This window comes from Danio rerio, chromosome 11 (assembly GCF_049306965.1).
Source record: "Danio rerio strain Tuebingen ecotype United States chromosome 11, GRCz12tu, whole genome shotgun sequence".
NCBI classification, from domain to species: Eukaryota; Metazoa; Chordata; class Actinopteri; order Cypriniformes; family Danionidae; genus Danio; species Danio rerio.
The window spans coordinates 21,342,038-21,359,858 of record NC_133186.1 but is presented as its reverse complement, the minus strand read 5'-3'; the positions used below and the strand labels follow the sequence as shown (position 1 = coordinate 21,359,858).

Below are 17,821 nucleotides of genomic sequence, written 5' to 3'. Positions count from 1 at the left end.
TTGTGCTGACTTGTGGCAAAATAAACGCATTAACTGTACATTCAACTTTGAACTGACGATTCTCCTCATCAAGTTTTTTATTCCATGAGACATTCCATTCATTCTTGATCCTTTCAAATGAGGTGTGTTAAAGCCCATTGGTTTAAGCAGGCGAGCGCACCCGCTCGATCACGTAACGCCTTGTATGATCACTAGAAGTCATGCTGGAAAACTTAAAATATTTTGCCTTTGATATTATTATTAAACAAAATACAAACAACTAAACTGTTAATTTGCAAGGTTTCTGCATTTATCAATGAAGGAACTAAATTTGAATAAGCATGATCTTGCTATGCTAAAAATTCAGCAATGCTGGTCAATTTCATAAATATTCATTAATGTTTCATAAACTACTTGGAGCACCTGTCATTTGTCGTTCATAAACCTAAACTTATTGATTAAAATTGTCAAAGCAAAAAATAAAATGATAAAAAATAAAACAATGTACATAAAAGTTTTGCATTAATTTAAAACTATACATTAATTGAAATCAACACAGCATTTTTTTATGAACTCCGCCCTCACTAATTTTCAAACCGGATGCGCAATGGCGTATTAGTATTATTCATCCTCAAATTATAGATATGATTATACATAGCACACACATACTATTTCATATTCTATTTGCTCTTATTAATTATTTTCCTAGATATAATGTATTATTTTATTCTACATTATTGAATTTTTTTTATTGAAATAATGTGTGATTCGTTACTTTTTATAAACTGTTTTTTTTTTGTTAACTGTTATGAAACTGTAAATAATAATAATAATAATAATATAAAAAAAGAATACAATTCCAGAACTACTTTTGATAAAAGAGATACATTTATTAATAATACTCTTATACCTTTACATATACATTACAAGTTTGAGCGTTACTTATAGGTAACTGTAGTTTTTTCACACCATAAACTTATAATCCGTTGATAAATTTAAACGTTATTGTTTTTTACATCCGAGAAAACGGCAGCTCCTCCATTCACTTGCGTCTGTTTATAGCGCACGGATGGCAGCCGCCTTTAAGTATCGGAGCAACTGACCGAAGCGTACCATGAAGCGTCTAGCTATCTTTTATTTAATATCTGATTTTTAGGCAGACCATGACGGGGACTGTTATCTATTTATTTCAGACCATTAATTGAAAATACATACAAATAAAAATGAGCCAAAAACAATCCTAGTTATGTAATATAAGTAATATTTAAAAAAAAAACATGCGGTGCTGAGAGCTGTTCGAAACATTCCATAAGTGACGTCACTCTGTACAACCACATAAGCGCACGTTCTAAATTCCATTTACAATTCAGAGATTATCCAAGCTACAGTCAGATCATTATTTAAACGCGTTAACAGAGTTTGACCAAATCTTCTGATTTACGATTATCTGTTGACTTACTTTATGAGAAAACACATGAGTGAACTCGAAGACTTTATGAGTGAAACGACACAGCCTGTGGCTGTCCACGCAATGGCAGCAACAGCACCTGTGTGTGGTGAAGGAGAGAAAGGAGAAGCGGCCGCAATGCTGGAAAACATCGACTTCTGTAGAAACTTCTGTCCCTGGCTGGACGAGCAATGGACTGCGGCTTCAGATGCCAGTACAGCACTTGCAGAGCCCTCTGCTGTTTATGTGGAGAAAACAACCGGTGAGACTGTCAGCAAACACTCTAGCTGTCTAAGGTTTAAAACGATAAAAACAGAGGAAAGAAAGGCTATTGGGGAGTTAAAATAAACGTATAAATGACAGAAAAGACGTTACATATAAAACAAACCTGATAAATAATCAATAATGGGGGTTTAACTAGCTTTGGGATCAATGGGATGAGAAAAATTTGTGAGGTAAGGTGACCTGAATTAAGACTTTGGCCTACTCCAATGATGCACACCCACTCACTCATGCACTGTCCCCAGGGCCGTAGCAGACATTTTAAAAGTGTGTGACAGCTGAATAAGATCTAAAAGTTTACGTTCATATAATTATTAACCAGCTGTTTCTAAATGGTCTGTCTCTAAAAGTGAGGGGGACATAACCCCCCTGGTTGCTAAGCCCCGACTGTCCCCTTTTAATCCCTGATTCATCAGCCTTTCTGGTCTCAATCCAGTACCTGGAAACACCCATACACTCTCATATTCTCTCTAACACACACACAACACAATTTTAAAACACATAATGCATCCTATTAAAACTGGAAAAAGATATTCTCATGACTTTTTCCTGCATAGATAACTGCGAGGTGGCCACCTCTACCAAATTGTACCAACTCCACTTGTGACAAAAATCAGGCAGGCAGACAGACCACAAATGATGCTCAAGCATGTATTTATTTACATTTTTTTTTACAATAATTTTGCCACAAATTTCAGAACCTTGATGTAAATTTTGAAAACTGTAGAGACAAAAGTCTAAACAGTAACTAATTTAACAGACTTTCCGGTGGTCAAAACTCTGCATGAGTTTGTACATTTCTTTAAAATAGTCTTGCATTTGCAGGGTTATTGGTTCACATAATCCTTTTATCAAATAAATACTACAGGAACATTACTTTAGTTCACCCACGCACGTGATACACATTGTTTCAATAATCAATCATTAAGTTATTCAGTTTTGTTGTTTAAAATATATGATACAGGTTTCATTATTGTTTTTACATAAGTGTAAAGGGAACAATACAGACAGTGGAATCACTGAACATTTCTTCATTTAATCATACATTTTCTTTTTACTTTGGGTTCCTGTAAAAAAAAAAAAAAGACTATAGTTAAATGTAGAATGATGATATATGGCACGATATATAGCAACATGCAAATTACTTTTCAATTCACATACAGTACAAAAATGTCATAAATATTGCAAGAATAACCGTTTTAATTTTTTTAACCACCAGAATTAGCACACACACACACACACACACACACACACACACACACACACACACACACACACACACACACACACACGTGTGTGAGTAATTCCACAATTCCAGCGTTATGGATATGACATGAAAATTCAAAACAGATTCACAGAGAAAGTGTATGTTAACATTATATTGAAACATCTGTTTATAAAGTAAAATGAAGTTAACGGTTGTGAATTTGGTGTCTACAGTTTTGAAAATTGACATAAGGGTGCTGAAATTTGTTGTAAAACAATTATAAAAAAGTGTTAGCCATTTTAAATGTGATAATAAGATTACAAGAATAATGCAAAATGTGTCAATAACAAATTTGATGTACAACAAAATAATGTATTCCTCATGTGCAAAATTTTCAGGAATAGCCCAAAATATATTAATTTTATTTACTATGCACAATTGTCAGAATATTAAGTAAACATCAGATTCTTTTATTCTAATGAGGCTAATTTTGTTTTTCAGGATCAAATATGGAGACCATCAGCTTTTGCAGTGACTTCTGTTCGTGGCTGGACGAAGACTGGACTGTGGCTTCAGATGCCGGTAGAGTACAGGATGAGATGCCGGATGAGATTTCTCCTCCGGAGAACACTGTGGAAAAGGACACAACTGGTGAGATTATCAGCAACCACTTCACTGTAGAATACACACATTTTAATAATGGGAAATAGGCTAATTGATCTCTTAATTTTAAATCAATTCTAATTGGGTAAAGTCTTAAGATGTATTTAAAGTTATTGGGGGAATTAAAATAAATGTATAAAAGCAACAAGAAACATTACACATTAAACAAAAATGGGAAATAATCAATAGTGCACTTTAACAGGAAGAGAAAAAGTTGTCCTGTAAGATAAATTGGCCTAAGGTGAAAGTATCTTTTCACTTGGTCTAGCCAAAACAATGAATCCACATCCTAAATACTGTTTTAAAAATCACAGAATGTGTTATTTTAAAATTAAAAAAGAGAAATTACAGACAAAACATCTCTATAAAAATGAAATACATAAAGCTTCTATTAGCTATAGCAGTTCCTAACATGGGACACTCAAAAGTCTCTGATGGGGCAAAATCAAGAATCATAAAACAAGAAGCACCCTCTTTGAAAAACAACAAAATATTATATCTGGGCATTGGATTGTGTGGTTTTAATCACACTGCACTACATCTCTGGCTAACCTACAGTTTTGGTGGCATTCATGTTTTGGTCCCACTTTAAGACAATTCACCCAATATAATATTTTTATTTAGATTTCTTTTATGAATATACTTATATTTTCTTAAATATGTCAATACAATTACTTATCATGTTTCAAATATTCTCTTTTATTTTTATTTTGTCTTTGTTAAATTAATAAATTCAAACAGGAGGCAGAAGGAGAAGCAGGATCTATGCTTTCTTCAAGAGAGTGTGGAAGGCTATAAAGAAGCCTTTCCTCTGCTGCAGAAGAACAAGAGTGGAGCCTCAAACACCACAGGAGAATCCACATACAACCCATCCAGACCAAGAGACTGATTCATATCCAGAGCCTGTCCCTGAGCTGTCTGGGCTCCAGAATACTGTTAGGCCGAATTCAGATTCAGAGCCTGTGCCCGGACCATCTAAGCGACAGATTTCTGTTGATCCGGTTCTTGATCCAAAGCCTGTCCCTGGACCATCTTGGTGCCAGCATACTGTTTATCCCAATCCAGATCCAGAGCCTGTCCCTGGACTGTCTGGGCTTCAGAATACTGTTGATCTGGTTCCAGATCCAGAGCCTGTCCCTGGACCATCTAGGTGCCAGCATACTGTTGATCCGAATCCAGATCCAGAGCCTGTCCCTAGACCGTCTGGGTTCCAGAATACTGTTGATCCGGTTCCAGATCCAGAGCCTGTCCCTGGACCATCTAGAGGCCAGCATAATGTCGATCTGAATCCAGATCCAGAGCCTGTCCCTGGACCATCTAGAGGCCAGCATAATGTCGATCTGAATCCAGATCCAGAGCCTGTCCCTGGACCATCTAGGTGCCAGAATACTGTTGATCTGAATCCCGATCAAGAGCCTGTACCTGGACCGTCTGGGCGAGAGGTTACTGTTGATCCGGTTCCAGATCCTGTCCCTGGACCATCTAGGTGCCAGAATACTGTTGATCTGAATCCCGATCCAGAGCCTGTCCCTGGAATGTCTGGGCTCCAGAATACTGTTGATCCGGTTCCAGATCCAGAGCCTGTCCCTGGACAATCTAGGGGCCAGAATACTGTTGATCCGAATCCAGATCCAGAGCCTGTCCCTGGACCATCTAGGTGCCAGAATACTGTTGATCTGAATCCCGATCCAGAGCCTGTCCCTGGACCGTCTGGGCGACAGGTTACTGTTGATCCGGTTCCAGATCCAGAGCCTGTCCCTGGACCATCTAGGTGCCAGAATACTGTTGATCTGAATCCCGATCCAGAGCCTGTACCTGGACCGTCTGGGCGACAGGTTACTTTTGATCCGGTTCCATATCCAGAGGATGTCTCTAGAGCGTCTGGTGGCCAGAATACTGTTGATCCAGATCCAGAACCTGTCCCTGGACTGTCTGCGCGCCAGCTTACTTTTGATCCGGTTCCAGATCCAGAGCCTCTCCCTGGACCATTTGGGCTCCAGGCTATGGCTGATGGGGAGTCGTCATCTGCCACAGGGCCAAATAGAGGTTAGTCTGCTGACAGGACTCTGAAATCATGTACAAAACATAAATGCAAAGTGTCAAATTCAAGTTTGCTACAAACAGTACTGTTATAAATGCTAGTCTAACATATTTGATAATTTAAGGTATTATCAGTGTAAGAGAATTGAAAGAACTTAACCTCTTCTTTTTTCAGAATTGCTGAACAGTCTCTACAGCTTTGGAGATATTCTGGGAGCCGGGAGCTTCGGCATAACATACAAAGCAATCCGTAAATCTGATGGCAAGGAGGTAACACTCTCTTAGTGTGCATTTTGCTCTTTATGTAACTTGTCCACTTGATCCAAACTTGTATATTTATTAAATAAATTACAGAGACAATAATATGTGAAAAACTTATGTTTGTATGTTTGCTTTGCAGGTTGCCATCAAGAGGATTCGGAAGAGACTGGGTGACCGTTATTTATCTGTTGTAAGTTGGCAAAACTTCATTTAATTTTTAATTCTTTATTGGTTTGGACACATTTAATGTTGCATAGTTGTATTTTATAAGGCAAAATCCAGTCATTTAAACATGTATAAAAAATGTTCAAGTCGAATAAAATAATAATTTTTAGGGTAAAATAATGTTTTGGGTAACTCATTCAATTTAACCCAATGAGCTGTGCTTTATATAAGTCTACACTACTGGAAAAATGCTTTCATTTTTTTGTGTCAAAAGTTACTGTTGTTCATAGCAGCAAAGTAAGAGAGATAAGCTGCAAAGCCATGTTGATCATACAGTGCTTAGCTTAACTGAGTACATCCCATTTTGAAATTTAATATTTTTATCCATTTCTCAGTGAATATAGGCAAAGTATTTTGGTACATTAAAACAAAACAGATTTATTAAACAGATATATTCATTAACATACCAAACATATTTAGAAATTTAAAGATGATAAAATTAAATTCAAACAAATGTTTTGCTTCTCTTGATTTTTCCTCTTTTTAAACTTTGTATTTAATATTTTTCTATAACATATAAATTTGGGTTATTGCACCGTTATCATAAGTTATTTTGTTATATTGTTATCCAGATTTGGCTTCAGTACTGACTAAACTAATATATATGAACAAAAATAATACTGTATAGTTTCCTATTAAAAATACGAATTATTATTATTATATAAGCTGAGCATTGTATAAACAAAAATAATGAAGCACATTTTAATGAATTAGTTGACCCAAACATTAAATTATTTATTGTTTAACAATTAAATTGTTGACCCTCATGTGATTTCAATCTCTTGAGACCTTCATTCATCATCAAAACACAAATGAAGATACTTTAGATGAAATTGGAGAGCTCCCTCGTCCTCTACAGACAGCAAGGGCCCTGGGACTTTCAAAGTCCAGAAAAGGAGCCAAAGACTGTCAAAACATGTGCCTTCAGTGGTACAACTGTAATCATACAAACCTGATAGAACACTTTTGTGTGTCGAAGACTGTAAAAAAAAATGTATTTGTTTTCTCTCCTGCATCTAGTCAGGGTGCACTTTTTCTACAGGCATTATAATGTATAGTCAGAGTCAGCACCACAAGTGTTATATTACCTGTAGTAAATGCACATCCTGACTTGATGTGGAAGAATTGGGCAAACAAATGTTCTTGGAGCTTCGTATGATTGCATTTGAAACTGACTTTGAATGCTGCATGAATGTTACTGTCTGTGGAGGATAAGGGAGCTCTCAGATTTAATATAAAATATTGTCATTTGTGTTCTGAAGTCGACTGAAGGTCTCTGAAATGACATGAAGGGAGGTCATTTTTATTTCTGGTTGAATTAATCCATTAAATAGGGCAGGTCTTTCTTTAGATCTATAGCTAGTAACCCTTGTTCTCTTTTTCTCCTTAGCCTGGTTATTCCAAACCAGTATTCAAAGAAGCAGCGTTTATGCTCATGCTGAAAAATCCTCCAACGAGCATATACCTGATAGAAATGTATGAGTGGTTTGATCAAGAAGGATTCATTTCACTCGTCATGGAGTACCCCAAACCTTGTATATCCCTGGGGACCTTTGTACGCAGACGTGGCATGCTGAAAGAACCGATTACACGCTGCCTGATGCACCAGTTAATCCAGGCAATTAAGCACTCCCTTCAACATGGTATTTTCCACAACGATGTGCATCCTGACAACATCCTGGTGAACACAAAGACATTCGAGCTCAAGCTGATTGACTTCGGCTGTGCTAAAATATACAAGGAAGAAGACCATGAGATGATCATCTCAGGGAGCATCTGGATTCTAGGCTACCTGCTGTATTTAATGGTCAACGGAAAAGTGCCATTGTACGCCAGGGAAAAAAAAGGATATCGACTTAGGTTTATGCCCAACATATCCAGTGGTGAGTAAACAGACACTGATAAATGTACATGCCAAAAACTAAACCTGTCGTAGTCTCATGTCAGGACAGAAAGAACTTAGCATTGTTGAACCCAGGAAATGTGTGACTTTAAATATCCACAACAGAATCAAACTATGGCCCTAATGTCACCATGTGTATTAACTCAGGAAAGTGGATCTGAGGCCTACTGTCCTGCAGTTTACCTCCAACTCTTTAAGTGATCTTAAATTGTATCCAGAATTGGCTACTATGACCTCATCCACTATTCCTTACGTTAGTCTACTAATATAGACCATTTCAATGTGGTGATGTCACTGGCCCATGAACTATAACAAGAGGCAACTTAATATTAAAATATCTTTCACAACATTATTTATCAATATGTTTCTTTTTCTCGAAAGCTATAGAAATTAAAAATGTAAAACAGGAAATACGTTAGGACCATTGATTTAGTTTACATCCATCAAAATTGTCTATAGTGCACTCAAAGGAGTGAATGTAAACGGGTGAGGGAATTTGTGTAGTTTTTATGTTTTGCTGGTTGATAAACCCCTCAGATTTATTTGATTATTCTTGGTCAGAACCAGGTTATTTAACACTTAACAAACTGTATATTAGTAATAAAATAACATAGTTTGATTTCTATTATGTCATATACAAATGTTAATTAAACAATTACTTATTTATCTTATCTGCTGTGGATGCCATCTTTGTTGTCAGTGATGAAAATTGGTTGTTGTTAGATCGGATATGGTTGCGGTCGGATGTTAAAGAGAATTTTTTATATTATTTATTAAATCTCCCATTTATTGTATTTTATTAACGCCTACCCCCACCACAACCCTAAACCCAACCGTCACAGTAAAGTAAAAACAGTAGTTGTAACCAGTATCATTTATGGTATTTATTAAATTACCCAATAAATTGTATTTTTCAACGCCTACCCCCACCCCAACCCTAAACCCAACCGTCATAGTACTGTAAAAATATCAATTATTGTTATACAGTGTCATAAAATATGCTACTATTATTGATGTACATATCGTACTTTCGGCCGGCCGCCTAGCCGATCTAGACTCTACCTTGAAAATTCATTTAGTCTTGACTAAGTGCACTTTAGAACAGGGGTGGGCAATCTCGGTCCTGAAGGGCCGGTGTCCTGCACAGTTTAGCTCCAACCCTATTCAAACAGACCTCCCTATAGAGTTCAAGTGATCTTGAAGACACTGATTAGTTTGTTCAGGTGTGTTTGACTAGTGTTGGAACAAAACTCTGCAGGGACACCGGCTTTAGAACATACACAAGAGCTGCGTCCCAAATGGCACACTATACACTATGCACTCATGCACTATGTACGTATGCACTTACACACTCAACAGGATAGTATATGCATGTAGTGTTGTCCCAAATGGCACACTAATGTTTTTTACTAAGCGGAAATTCAAACCGTTTCCCTGATGACGTTTGACGGTTGCCAAATCAGTGAAATATACGACCGAATGATCAAATAATACCTGCCTTGAATATTGCCGCATTCACCATCGGGAGGCGCAATAATAACTCTCGTATGAGAATTTAGCTTTCACCATCCAAAATACATAAAGTTATCCAACATGTGCGTCCAATAGCTCCGCCCCTTCAGCTACATAAGCAAACCTGCAGTCGTTGAGTGCGTGAAGTGTCCATCAGTCCACACTTCCTTTTAGCGGCTGAATTAGTGCATCATCCGGATAATTAAAGTGCACTTATTATTTTTTAGAGTTTTCAGCGTGAATGCACTACTTACACTATTCATACTACAAAATGGCGTAGAATAGTGCATAAGTATGCGATTTGACCACTACAAATGGTTACTCCCTTAAATAGTGTACTATTTAAGGTTATGAGGGCGTGATTTCAGATATAGTTATTTATTAGCTTGTTCAGGAGTGTTTGAGCAAAACTGCAAGAAACTGGTCCTCCAGGCCTCTACACTAGTTTATTCGTTAATTCTTTTCTTGTCACCTTAGTCCCGTTATTCATCAGGGAATAAACCTCCAACTTATCCAGCATATGTTTTACACAGCGGATGGCCTTTCAGCTGCAACCCAGTACTGAAAAACACCCATACACTCTCACATTCACACTGATACGGTACAGCCAATTTTGCTTACCCAATTCACCTATACTGCATGCCTTTGGAGTGTGGGGGAAATTGGAGCACCTGGAGGAAACCCAAACGAACACTGGCGAGAACATGCAAACTCCACACAGAAATACCAACTGACCCAGGCAGGACTCAAACCAGCGACCCTCTTGCTGTGAGGCGGCAGTGCTAACCACTGAGCCACCGTGTCGCCTACATTAGTTTATTTTAATTTCAAATTTCAGATTATGTGTATTATAGTAATTCTCACCTTTAGTGCATTATACAGTGTTGACTAACAATCTCTCTCTCTCTCTCTCTCTCCTTGTACAGGCTGCTGTGATCTCATCGAAAAGTGTCTGAAAGAAGACCTGTCGACACTGGAGGAGGTTTTAGAGCACGAGTGGATGAAGAAGCTGTGAATGAAGATGAAATGAAGGTAAATACAACTCATCCTGAAGGAACTACATTTATAATGCTGGGACACACAAAGCTGATAATCGGCCAGTGTCAGATTAGTTTTGGCATCTTTATGTTTTCTAGGATGCTAGTGTACACTTAAAACTCAGCAAAATAAACAAGTATTAAGCTTTTTTAGCATAACGGAAGCCAGCTAGCGAAGTGATATGCAGGTAAACCTCACTCCTTTGACCCTCTAAAGGTGCTCTAGCGACAGACGCTAGAGGCCATGGTCTTTTGTATGAAGTCAATCTAGGACCATATGCTTGCAAAATAAAAGAAATTTTGCAAACAAAAAATAAAGTATTAAGCAGAAAAAAATGTATGCAAATCTCTAAAAATCACAAAGTGAAAGTTAATTTTCGAAAAAAATAGTATTTTGCTAACATTATTATAGCATTGCCTTTACAAAACTCATCCAGTCAATAGCAATTCTCATTTTGATTTGTTTTTTAGTCAAACGTGAGTTTGCTATGCTGTTTTCACTTTGCACTTCATTATGTCATACAACAATTAGCATATTACTGACGTCATCACATTCTACCATTTTTGTTTGTTTAACAGCCTATGGTCAATAAAGGGGTATTTGTATTTGCACTACGCTTTATGTAAGCATGTCAATTTAACAATATTTATTGCTGTTTGAATAAAGTATATCAATATATATGTGTAGTGAATTTGCAGTAATTTCTCAGAGGTAAAAAGAACTCAGACAAGTTCAGTAACTCTCACTGAAAATATCTGTGATTGTGAACAAGAAAAGAATAAACGGGTAAATAAATTGTTAAAATAAAGAATAAGCAGATTCAGTGCATTGAGGCAGGGGAGGGGCCGATGGCATCACCTGCAGCTTGTTGAGAGAAGAGTAGGAATGGTACAGTACGGACAAATGAATAAAAATCTCCAGTAACACAAAAAAGTCACTAGATTTGTTGCTTGTCGCTTTTTTAAAAGTCACTTTAAGCTGAAATATTATTTACTGTCATCATGGCAAAGATTAAATAAAACAGTTATTAGAAATGAGTTATTAAAACTATTCTGTTTAGAAATGTGTTGGAAATATATATATATTTATATATATATATATATATATATATATATATATATATATATATATATATATATATATTTTGCACTGCCTTTATTTTTATTTGCAGTTCTTTTTTTGTTTGCAAATTTTTCAAAACTTAATTTTCCCATAATTTTTATTTCTCAAAAAATCATTTTCGCTTTGTGATTTTTGGAGATTTGCATTTATTTATTTAATAGTTTTTTCTCAATACTTTTTTTTTTTTTGCAAAATTTTCTTTACTTTTGCAAGTATATATGGCCCTAGAGTTACTCCAAACTATGTTTTATCAGTTAATTGCTGGAGCTTTAAGGGGCTGTTCACAGCACAGGCAAGGTGATTTTTATCTAAATATGAGCTAGACAAATCCCAGACATGTTTTTCTTCTTTTGTTTTCCTCAGTTAAGACCTCCTCACACAAAGCATCAAAATTGTCAAAACAGCGGTCGACTCCAAGGATATGGATGATTACACCTGAGTGCAGTGGCCCACATGCAGAGCATTAAATTGAAAGATATTATAAAACCTCCTGAAAAGATTGTAAATGTTTGAGAATATTAGTGAAACATGTTTCTTCTCCTCAGTGTCAGTATATTGTGCATGTTCATAGTGTTGTTGTGAATGTGACCCTGACACAGAGGAACTGACACAAATAACTGTGGAATAAAGTCTTTTTTTTTATGTGCAAACAAATGTCTTATCATTGCTTCATTATATACAGATCATGCCTTTGGTGGTTCTATTTGAATATTCTAAATGTATGAAAATATTTGTGAAACATGTTTCTTCTCCTCAGTGTCAGTGTATTGTGCACATTCATGAGCACTATGACTTCCTCTTTATAACAAAACAAAAAACAAAGCACAGGTGCATCTGAGGTATACGTAAGCAGCAAGACTGAGTTAAAGCAGGGGTGCCCAAACATTTTGTTATGAAGGACCAAAAAACAAACTTAATTGAGGCTAGTGGGCAAATAAAGGAAATAAAGTTGCCATGGGTAATTTCCTTATTAATTTAATGATATTAAAAAATAACTAGAAAGCATTGCTTTATATAAACTAATACAGTATCGTTTTTTAAATGTTTTATAATGAAATTATTACAGTAAAAGCACAAACAATCTCATTTATAACAAAATGGATGACCAGTTTTTGAATAAAGCACTAGTTTTTGCCTTGATTCCTCGATCCATCAAGTGACATTATTTACTATAATTTCTTTTACAACTTTTAATTGAAACATTTTATTTCAGTTTGCTTTTTTGTAGCTAAACAATAAAATAAACAAACAAAAATATAATACATAAAATTAGAAATGATGATCTCTTTTAAAGGCATTTGCCTCAACCCTCTCCATCCTTTTCACTCTTGTCTCGGATGGGATGGTGGGCAAAATCAAAGGGGAGCAAGAAATATGGTCTGTTTTGAGGAGGTTTTTGGTTCTTTTTCTTTTAGATCTTGTAAATTTCTGATACAAATTTTTTGGTGCTATTTATTTATTCATATATGTACAAGATTTTATTGTGGAAATCAAAGAATTTAATTGTATAAGAAGACTTGTTTTCTACTTTGCACATGTTAATATAAAATGATGATGTTTAGATGATGTTCTGAATTTGCATTTCTTCATAAAATAAATATGTATATAATAAAGTGACTGCTGATTATTATAAGAAATGAATGTTTGTTTGTTTTTTAATCGGGACAGGGTTGTTAAATATAGACAAGAACAAATTTAACACACACAAAAAAAAAAAAATGCACAGAAGAATAATACCTGAAAAATGATTTTGGTTAAAACCATTTGACCACACAATTAATAATAAGCATATTGGCAAATGTGCAGTCTGGAGTTGCAACAAGTTCCAGGCCACACTTTATTTTGATGGTCCGTTTGTTGTTAAGTTGCATTGCATCTACATGCCAACTATTTCTCATTACATTATAAGTAGATTGTTAGGTTGGTTGGGGTTATGGTTAGTGTAAGTTTACATGTACTTGTAAGCTTTCTTATAGTCAGTTAAATGTTTGTTAAAGGGGCAGTATCTACAGATATTAAGCAGACAGTCTACTGATACTCAAATGGACCAAGTTCCAAGTTCTCAAAAGTTACCAAGTTCCCTGAATAAATTAATAGGTTGAGTTTCTACTGGTCACATTGTATGATTCCACTGACTGCATATTTATTGCTGATAAAATCTTCCAGGTATTGTACCTTACACAACAAACTGTGCCAGGAAGAAAACGGTTATTATTATTATTATTATTATTATTATTATTATTATTATTATTATTATTATTAGTAGTAGTAGTAGTAGTAGTAGTAGTAGTAGTAGTAGTAGTAGTAGTATTAACAAATAAACATTGTTAAAAGGTAATACGAACGCAAACCAAATAGCCTAATATTAATTTCCCCCTTAAAGGTAATGTCATATCCGTAGCTGTTTGAATTAGAGAACTGAAGATGTACTTTTAATACTTTTAATGCATTTTTCTGCAAGTTGAGAATTCCCTTTCACAGGTAAGAATGATTTTATACAATAAAACTACGTGACAAATGCTATCAAAACAGTAGGCCTACAACAGATCTATAACGACAGAAATTAAATCAAAAGCAAAGAGCAAAAAATGAATACTTTTAGAAAAATACAAATAATGTACTTAAAACAACATTATTGCATTAAACCAAAACTATATATTATATTTAATGTATATAATAACAATATAAAATAGGAAACATATAGAGCCACCTTCCTGCAGATTTCAGTTGCAACCCATATCAAACACACCTGCCTGTAATCATCACGTGGTGTTCGGGTCCTAACTAATTGGTTCAGGTGCTCAAATCTGCATGAAGGTGGCTCTCCAGGAACAGGGTTGGCCACCCTGATAAAGAGGAATTATCAATGGGGTTGTGCAGTAGGAGGCCAAATTCGAAAACTTAACTTTTGTACCATTGTACACCACACTGCTTTTAATGCCAATCGCAGACATCTTTGGCTAAAGGAGCTGAATGAAGTGAGGACCTAATTAAAAATGCTCGACTTTGCAGTTTTCCTTACATATCAGGTAAGTTCATCACTCATTTTTTATTTCAGCAATGGTTTCAGCAAAAACAGTTAAATATATTTAATATGGATATGTATATTAAATATATTTAATATACATATGGGGCGAAGCAGTGGTGCAGAAGGTAGTGCTGTCGCCTCACAGCAAGTAGGTTGCAGGGTTGCAGGTTCGAACCTCAGCTCAGTTTTCGTTTCTGTGTGGAGTTTGCATGTTCTCCCTGCGTTTGCGTGGGTTTCCTCCAGGTGCTCTGATTTTCCCCACAGTCCAAAGATTCCGGATTAATAAAGGGATTAAGTCAACAAAAAAATAAATGAATACTATACATATATGTTTAATTAAATGGCCTTCTGTGTGATTAACTGTTAGCATTACATTATTTTGCCAATAGGAGGGCGACAGGGACCGTCTCATGTCCTAAAGGCTTTTATGTTGAAAGAAACGAACAAGTAGTGATGTGCGTTACCACTGATTTCCTATCCGATCCGATACCAAGTAAAATGAAGGCTTTCTGAACCAGTGAAGCGCTTGACCCAATTGTATCGGAAAAAGGTTCGTTACTCGAATTTTTTTAAGTCAGAGCTCGATGAGGACCTCTTCTGGTTAAAGTGTGGGAAAGCACTGTGTAGCAATAATGTCAAATGTTCACAACTGACCAACTAAATCATGTAGTAATACAACAACAGTAATATGAACAGATTACTCAAGTACTGTAGTTTTACACATAAGAATGTTACATTTCACCATGGATGACTGTAGTAAAATCTAAGATATTCAAAACTATTTTACATTTATCGGATTCCAGTTAGTCCTTCACCCACATGGATATAGGCGAAAATGAAGCTTTGGACGTAACCGATCACGTAATGATTACAAAAGGAATCAAGCTCAGATACACTGCTTCACTGCCAGATGTATCGTTTTTTTGACACATGCTTCGAAGCCTCGCGCAGGCGCACAACGTCACATCACTATCGGCCCGATACTGCCAAAAAATGACTGTTTGGGAATTTAAAGCTACAAGTAGTGTACTTAAAAGTGTCACTTTATACTGAATATGAGCAATATTACGAGTTATTCTTGCTTATTGATGAAGAATTTTCATACAAAAAAGCCAACTTACATATTTATTTACAGTATCTGAACATGTATATCTTTAAACGCCTGCCTGAACATCTTAAAAAAACGTACACGTCTACATTTAGTGCCATGTTAATCCGGTTCTCATGAAAGTATTTTAAACCCTTTTTCTTTTGTTTTATCATTGTCACAAAAAATCCAAGACCCCTTATACAGCCACATCGCCGCATTTTCTCCCTCTGTACCTGGATAGTGTCTGCCTGCAGCACCTAAGGACTCTGCAAGCGATGTCTGTCTCGCCCCAGCAGCACCTGTACTCCTTTCCTCCTCGTCTGACCGCCTAGTCATGCCGTTGTCATATTCTGTCTTGTGATTTATATGTAGATGTTTGATTAGGCTTGTGGTATTACCACAGTACCTCACTGTTTTGTTACACGTGTCACAAATCGCATCGTTTGAGCTTATGGAATTGAAGGCTAGCTAGCGTGCTCTGCAGTTGTACAGTGCCATATTACGCACATGACTTTGCAGAAGGAAGAACAAGTAGTCCGACCAAGTTGGCATTATTCAGATACACTAGGGTAATTGTGGTCACATTTAGCTGTATTTCTATTTCCAACAATATACAAATTTGCTCCAAGTTACTGAAATATCGATATTTTGATAAGATAATCGATTCTAGAACATACAAAGCTGGTATCGGAGATATCGATATTTTAGTATCCATCCGCACATCACGGGCCTGCAGCTGGATATATCTCTACCAACGAGATAATTCTCGTAAACTGGTTTCCTGAATGGTCAAACTAATGCTGGAGATTCAAGACGGCCAAACAAAAGATCAAACAGATTCAAGGACGAGTTTGAGTTGAACAAAGAAGGTAAACTCACATTCAGTACACAGTGTAGTATTGGCTTTGCTTTCTCAGATGGGATAATGTGAGTATCGTTAGTAAAACTGAATAATAATAATTATCCTGATTACACACAACAGTGAGCAAGTTTCTGTTTTGTCATTTTAAAGACATTATAGGCCAACATAATGCAATGAAAAATCAAACCCTCATTGTAAAGTGATTTTTTTTACACGTGCCGAAGTGTTATTAAAAGGCCATGACACCCCCCTCTTTCGGTTAAAGTCTACATCAGAATTTTTTCAAAAGATGCATGATTAATGGGCGTGGAGCTCCGCGAGCATCGGGCAGGAGTGGGCGTGGCCAGCAGGGGAGAAGGGGAGCGAATAACTGCTGTTGTCAGTTATAGCTCACAAAATGAGACACAAAGAGGAGACGCATGAGTTTATAGTTTACAAAGTTAAAATGCAAAGAAATGAACAGTGATTTAATGCCCTTCTACATTTGTTATTCGTAATTTCATATACAGACAACCACAATTTTTATCATTATAAAGATAATCGTGTTCATGTAAACACAACAAATGAGGACTTCTCTTCAATCCCCGTATCCAGCAGACTCAGTGCAGCAGGTCTCCTGACCCGTCTATTTTAACCATTAACCCTGCTGGTAATCTGGAGGATTTAGGCAAACACAGCAGCATGGCGATGTGTCTGAATGTGAACAAACCAAGTGTGCCGCAAGCCTACGTTTGAGTGAAGGTTTCGGCCGTTAGATCGCCCCCTGGGGGCTGGCTGCAGTACAAGTCATAAAGCCCGCCTCCTCCGTGTTAATGAAGGAGACTTGAGCCCAAATAAAAAAAAATATTACACTTGCAATAAAATGTCCCGAAAGATAGTCGTGGTCGATTAAGGCACTGGTTATTGTGCTGAAATAGGTGCAGATCTTCATTTTTGTAAACAGTTTGTTTTTAGCAGTAATTTAATGCTGGGCGTGTCATCGTGATTGACAGCTGTGATTGACAGTTTCTCAAAGCGCGGCGTCTGAGCTTCGGCAGGAGACTGAAGTAGACTGAAATGTTATTATTCGATTTCTGTGTTATTTTACCATGACAAAATGAGTTCAGCAGTAAACTATAGTTTCTGACATACATGATCCTGGTGGAACACTGTTTATTCGCTA

The 17,821-nt window shown here is 36.4% G+C and overlaps 1 protein-coding gene and 1 long non-coding RNA gene across 4 annotated transcripts; one reads left to right on the top strand and one right to left on the bottom strand.

Moving 5' to 3' along the window:
* Positions 1-166: 166 nt before the first annotated feature.
* LOC137496751 (uncharacterized) lies at positions 167-13,384 on the top strand. The gene is made up of 8 exons (XM_073916658.1): positions 167-1,688; positions 3,417-3,566; positions 4,320-5,624; positions 5,794-5,888; positions 6,019-6,069; positions 7,495-7,987; positions 10,446-10,551; positions 12,043-13,384. The coding sequence occupies exons 1-7, from the start codon at positions 1,442-1,444 to the stop codon at positions 10,532-10,534; spliced, it is 2,430 nt and encodes an 809-aa protein (XP_073772759.1). The 5' UTR covers positions 167-1,441; the 3' UTR covers positions 10,535-10,551; positions 12,043-13,384.
* LOC141376593 (uncharacterized) lies at positions 2,341-16,312 on the bottom strand. Of its 3 annotated transcripts, XR_012387139.1 has the most exons (4): positions 16,031-16,312; positions 10,384-10,528; positions 5,527-5,644; positions 2,347-3,545 (listed from the first exon to the last, which is right to left on the bottom strand). It is a non-coding gene; the product is annotated as an uncharacterized lncRNA (long non-coding RNA). The 3 variants fall into 3 exon arrangements; XR_012387138.1 differs by lacking the exons at positions 10,384-10,528; positions 16,031-16,312 and adding an exon at positions 5,779-5,874 and having other exon boundaries at positions 2,341-3,545; XR_012387137.1 differs by lacking the exon at positions 5,527-5,644.
* Between the last annotated feature and the right edge of the window lie 1,509 nt (positions 16,313-17,821).

What these genes read in the sequence shown, in the direction of transcription:
- LOC137496751 (XM_073916658.1), top strand. Translation starts at nt 1,442, where the DNA reads ATGAGAAAACACATGAGTGAACTCGAAGACTTTATGAGTGAAACGACA. An exon ending in TGTGGAAAAGGACACAACTG is followed by an intron (nt 3,567 to 4,319) that starts GTGAGATTATCA and finishes AAATTCAAACAG; the next exon opens with GAGGCAGAAGGAGAAGCAGG. An exon ending in GTAAATCTGATGGCAAGGAG is followed by an intron (nt 5,889 to 6,018) that starts GTAACACTCTCT and finishes TTTGCTTTGCAG; the next exon opens with GTTGCCATCAAGAGGATTCG.